The sequence below is a fragment of the Panicum virgatum genome, chromosome 8K (genome assembly GCF_016808335.1).
Source record: "Panicum virgatum strain AP13 chromosome 8K, P.virgatum_v5, whole genome shotgun sequence".
In the NCBI taxonomy this organism is placed as follows: domain Eukaryota; kingdom Viridiplantae; phylum Streptophyta; class Magnoliopsida; order Poales; family Poaceae; genus Panicum; species Panicum virgatum.
The window spans coordinates 23,870,460-23,875,339 of record NC_053143.1 but is presented as its reverse complement, the minus strand read 5'-3'; the positions used below and the strand labels follow the sequence as shown (position 1 = coordinate 23,875,339).

General features: G+C 48.3%; 1 protein-coding gene across 1 annotated transcript; it reads right to left on the bottom strand.

Moving 5' to 3' along the window:
- Positions 1-1,567: 1,567 nt before the first annotated feature.
- On the bottom strand, positions 1,568-3,063 carry LOC120644255. The gene is made up of 2 exons (XM_039920840.1): positions 2,362-3,063; positions 1,568-2,114 (listed from the first exon to the last, which is right to left on the bottom strand). The coding sequence occupies exons 1-2, from the start codon at positions 2,984-2,986 to the stop codon at positions 2,035-2,037; spliced, it is 705 nt and encodes a 234-aa protein (XP_039776774.1). The 5' UTR covers positions 2,987-3,063; the 3' UTR covers positions 1,568-2,034.
- Positions 3,064-4,880: the final 1,817 nt, after the last annotated feature.

Below are 4,880 nucleotides of genomic sequence, written 5' to 3'. Positions count from 1 at the left end.
TTTAGTTACCGAATATCTTCCATGTCTCAATCGCAAATTAGATTGAGAGATCAAAATTGGCGGGAACGCGAATCGCAAAAAATAGCGTGAAACATAATCATAACTTCCAAATTCAAATCGGTGATTTTTTTTTGGCGGGGTGGGAACCTAATTCTAGAGGCGGGTCACCCCCTCACCCGTCCCTGAAAATATATTTGTAGGGACAGGTCACCCTCCAGGATTTGTAGGGGCGGCTGGGGGTGACCCACTCCTACAAATTTATTTTTAAGGGCGGGTGAGGGGGTGATCCGCCTCTGGAAATGGATTTGCAGGGCAGCTATTTTTAGCTGTGGAAATTAGCAACGGGTGCACTACCGGTCCTTAAAAATATGTTTTTACCCGTCCCTAAAAATGCTTTTTGTAGCAGTGTGTGTGATTGGCTTTTGGTTTTATGAAAAAGCATTCAAAAGCAGAACCGAAATGTCAGCAAAAGTTATCGTCTGTCTTCCATCCTCCACTCAACTCATCTGCCACTGTTTCCAAGCAACTCGCATATACGGAGATCCGTCCTCGTCAGGCCACCCCATGTCTGTCCGAAGCCCACCCAGGTCCAAATAAAACCGTCCTATTCCACGAGTTCCATGCCATCCACTAATGAAATCATCCATCAACTTCATACACGATCGTGTCAACGATCTCGCTTTCGAGCAATATGATCTTCCGTCCACGTATACCGCTTCCCATATCAGCGGGGCCAAGACCTCATACTTTTCCATGCTTTTGGAGCTACCTGACAATTAGGGTCAACCTTCCACGAAAACGCAAACACGGCAAAGCTGACACGAATAGTGCCGCCAGTGGTTGCCTACATTCAACCTTGGATGGCTCATTAGTCGTGACCTAACATCACGAATCTTGTCAGTATTGTCGTGCTCCTCTGCCCTCCTGAGCAGGCAGCCATGACTAATACTCTAATAGTGTGTTTCCAAGCTGAGTAAACCAATTCTCGAATCACTAGAGTTGTCTGTTTGATTAGTTGACAACCTGTGTCATATCAGAAATTGAAGATGCAGATCTTTTTGAACACTTTCATCATACTGTAATGATTCTCCACATACTGGCCAAGCTATATGCAGGCGTTTCCACCTCTTTTTTCCAAGAAGAACTTGGTTTTGTCAAGCATGGAAAATGAGGTTTCAGAGTCCGATGTGCACATGCAGGAGCAGTTATTTCAGTGCGGCGGTCTGTCTGAATCTGATTCTGATCACATATCTTTTCTGAACAAAGCAGATCACCCCAGTCAGACAGCCACAGCCCACAGCACAGCTGCGGCCTGCAGATCTCAGATTGAATCTCGAACCTGACAAGTTGGGCGCATTCACACCTGGATTAAACAACGTTTCCTTTCGCGAAAAGAAGGAACAACTTGTACCGAGCTTCGAGCCGCTGGCTTACGATGATTAGAACGGAGCAATCGATGGACATGTTCTTCGGACACCTTCCGGGTGATCCGGTCCATTAGCTTCCTGATGAAGGCTTGTTAGCTGGCAGAGTGTATTATGACAAAGAACACACTAGAACAGAGACAAAATCAAAGACGGCACAGTTCGGCCTGGAATGATGCGATTTTTTTTTTGTCTGAATCGAGGTTCATGAATACAGTATTTTACAGGTGGTGTTTTACATGGGCAAAAATTATGGCGAGAATCAAGGATCCATGTGAGTACAACGTCAGACAATGGCTGGAGAACGGACGGGACTCGGCCCACTCCGCGTAATTTGGCAAAATTTCTGACGGCAAGATTTTTGATTTGGCAACTTTTGTGCTTCTGATGAATTGTCGTGACCATGGGAGATTCGACGATATTTGCAGGTGACTTGACTGTTAGCATATCATTCTCTTTGTGTTTGTTGTTGATATGGATCTTCCTGGTGCCGCGATTCCTGTAGTTTCAGCAGATGCCCCGTATTGAGTTGAATGAGTTCATTGTCTTCTTCAGTTCATCGTTGTTCTTTGCGGTGTTTGTTTTGAGAGATTCGTGCCGACGCCATTGATCAGCTGCAGAGCCTCACGGTGCACGCCACCGCCTGCGCCCAGTACTTGAGCCTCGCCTTCACCTCGTCCGGGCTGTCCCCTGCAGCAACATAATCAACAACACATGAGTTCAGTCTTCATCCAAGAAGGAAATCAAGGCTCCGTTGTAATTGTTTGCAGTCGAGAAAAGAGTTCTGGACAGATTACTAAAAGGTTGTGATGAGCTAAAATCAATGATTTTTGCTAAATTTCTACGATCTTGAACAGAGTTGCTTTTCACAGAAATCAAGAACACCATCAATCACCAATCAGTAGCAGAGGTGGAACGGTTGGAGTCAGCTTATTACCAGGGCTGGAGATCTTCCAGTTGGTGGCGACGGGCTGCGCCGGCGAGGCCGGAGCGAGCGCCGGCGCCGGCGCCTCCTCGGGCTTCTCCAGCTGCTGGTGCTCGTCGAGGAAGCGCTGGCTCATGGAGTAGCAGAGCTCCAGCGCGGGGAGCGTGCCGCAGAGCTCGGGGATCTCGTGGTAGCTGAAGCCGAAGCCCAGATCCACGCACCCCTTGAGCTCCTCCAGGTCGTCGTCGGTGAGGCTCCGCGCCCTCCCCACGCCGCTCCCCTCCCTCGAGAGGGCCGCGTCGGGGGAGCCGCCCTCCGCTTCTCCAGCCACCACCACGGGCCGCGACGCCCGCCGCGGCCAGGACGACGCCTCCCACTGCTGCCGCTGCAGCTGCAGCCGGCGCCACACGTCCTCCGCCTCCACCTCCGCAGGCTGCTCCTGCTCCTGCTCCACCACCGCGCTCCTGGCGCGGCGGTTGGCCCGGCGCCTGGCGCGCTGGTGGCGCCGCCGGCGAGGAGGCTGCGGCGGCGTCGACGGCAGCTGCTGCGGCTGCGCTAACGCGGTGGGCGAGGAGGGGCAGGAGGCCGTGGCGGTGGCGACGGGCTCGTCGCGGTCGGAGTCCGAGCTCCACGTCATCGCGCCGGCCGGCTGCGGCTCTCCTCTCTGTTCCTCACGCGGCTGCTCCGCGTCTCACTCTCCGGTTGGTCGCTTCGCGAGAGAGAGAAGACAGAAGAGCGGGGTATAAATACGAGGCGTGCTGGTGTGAGAGAGGGGGAGAGGTGGGGACCCGGTGGGTGCGGGGTGGGGCCCACCTGCGTGAGCTGTGGAGGTGGGCCTCTGGTCTGAACGGGGTGGGCCATGGGGGATGCATGTGCACGTGACGTGGCGGCGGCGGCGGGGTCTAGTCACCCGCGCCAGCTGTAAAATCTTGTCCAGTTCCAACGCTTTGTTCCTTTTTCCATTGCTTTTTTTTTTTCCGTTTCAACCAAGGAAGTGTAATCGCTCCGGCGGCAACACGCGTTGCGAATGGGTATTTGATTTTGACCGCGGGAATGGTCGATTCAAAATAGGGAGTTGATTAAGGTGTTTAACACATGCGCCTCAAAAGAGAGTATGTATAAGCCTCCATTGAAATGCAGTGATTTAACCCTACTTTTAAAAAATAAACAATCATATGAATCTATAATTAATTCAATTTTCAGAATTATTTGTTCTACGTCTTATTTCTTTGGAATATATCCTCCCTACGTGTAGCTATGTCTATGAAACCTTCTACATATATGTTGTGGCGCCACCAACCACATGAAGAGTTATAATTTTTCCCGATGATTATTGTTAAGGTACTTAGTACTTTTAGTAGTTCTTAGCAATTTCTCAGGTGTCAAATAATTTTTAAATACAATTTCTTTCTTTTCTATCAATTTTGATAAATTATCAACAACATTATTGTTCTCCACAAATAAACAACAGTTATATAACCCATAACTAATATAAGACTAGGAATTGTTGTTCGCATTAACGTATATACTATCGGGAAGATTGTCACTATTGTAGCAATCATGATTGCAAAGAAAAAACATGTATTTTTATCACGGAAATCCTAAAAAATACACAAGAAACTAAAAGTTCGAACTGATGCATGCATGTGATTTGGAAAATTTGAATGTTCCAGTGAGGCCCTAGCATTTTCCACACACTAATACAACCCTTTCGCGAGCATTTCATACCATATTTCCCTCAGAATATATATATCCTCACGCAGCTGTAGAAGTTAGCTAGTACTCTGTCTGAAACACCGAAACCTTCCACAGTTTTGTAGAGGAAGAATATGTCTTTCCACGGCAGCTCTAGGCCGGCCATCCGAACGAATCCACAAGCGCCGCTGGCCAAACCAGTGACTTCTCTCCGTTCCGTCCGGCCGCCGGCTGGTCACTGTCAGTCCCTTAATTATGAAGTTAACAATGCCGTTTAGCACTAGAATACTCCAGAGACAGCCATGGCCCCGTGCCTCGCATGGGGCACACTGCTGCGCTGGCATAGCTGCCCTAGATTTTCAAATTCCCTTTCAGATGGGTTCAGCAAAACACTGACAGACTTGCTTGATCCTGCACTAAAATAGCACATCGAGACAGCAGTGCAAACAGCATCATTAGTCCATCCCATTATGTGGTCTGCAGAGGCGTTTAACTACTACTCCATCTGTTCCAAAATAATTGTAATTCTAGAGTTCGAATTTTATTTCACAAAAAATGCAAACTTTGACCCACCCACAACGAAAGACAAGATAATTTTCGAAAGATTTTCAAAAAAGACAACTAACTGTTAGTTACTAACAACCTCACAAAAAACAAGGAGTATTTTTGTAATTTTACATCTAGTATTGATTTACGTGCTTGGTCCTAAAATTGTATTTATTTTGAGACAAAGAGAGTAATAAACTAACCACACTTCGTCCTCTGCTTTCTCCAATAACGCAGTGTTCTGTGCTCCCCTTTCAGTCGGCAGATTAGGTGTGGGGGAGGATGATGGT

Bases quoted from the DNA above. Each gene is read 5' to 3' on its own strand.
- LOC120644255 (XM_039920840.1), bottom strand. From the start codon at position 2,986: ATGACGTGGAGCTCGGACTCCGACCGCGACGAGCCCGTCGCCACCGCC. The intron at 2,115-2,361 runs GTAATAAGCTGA...ATGTTGCTGCAG, and splicing joins CTGGAAGATCTCCAGCCCTG to GGGACAGCCCGGACGAGGTG.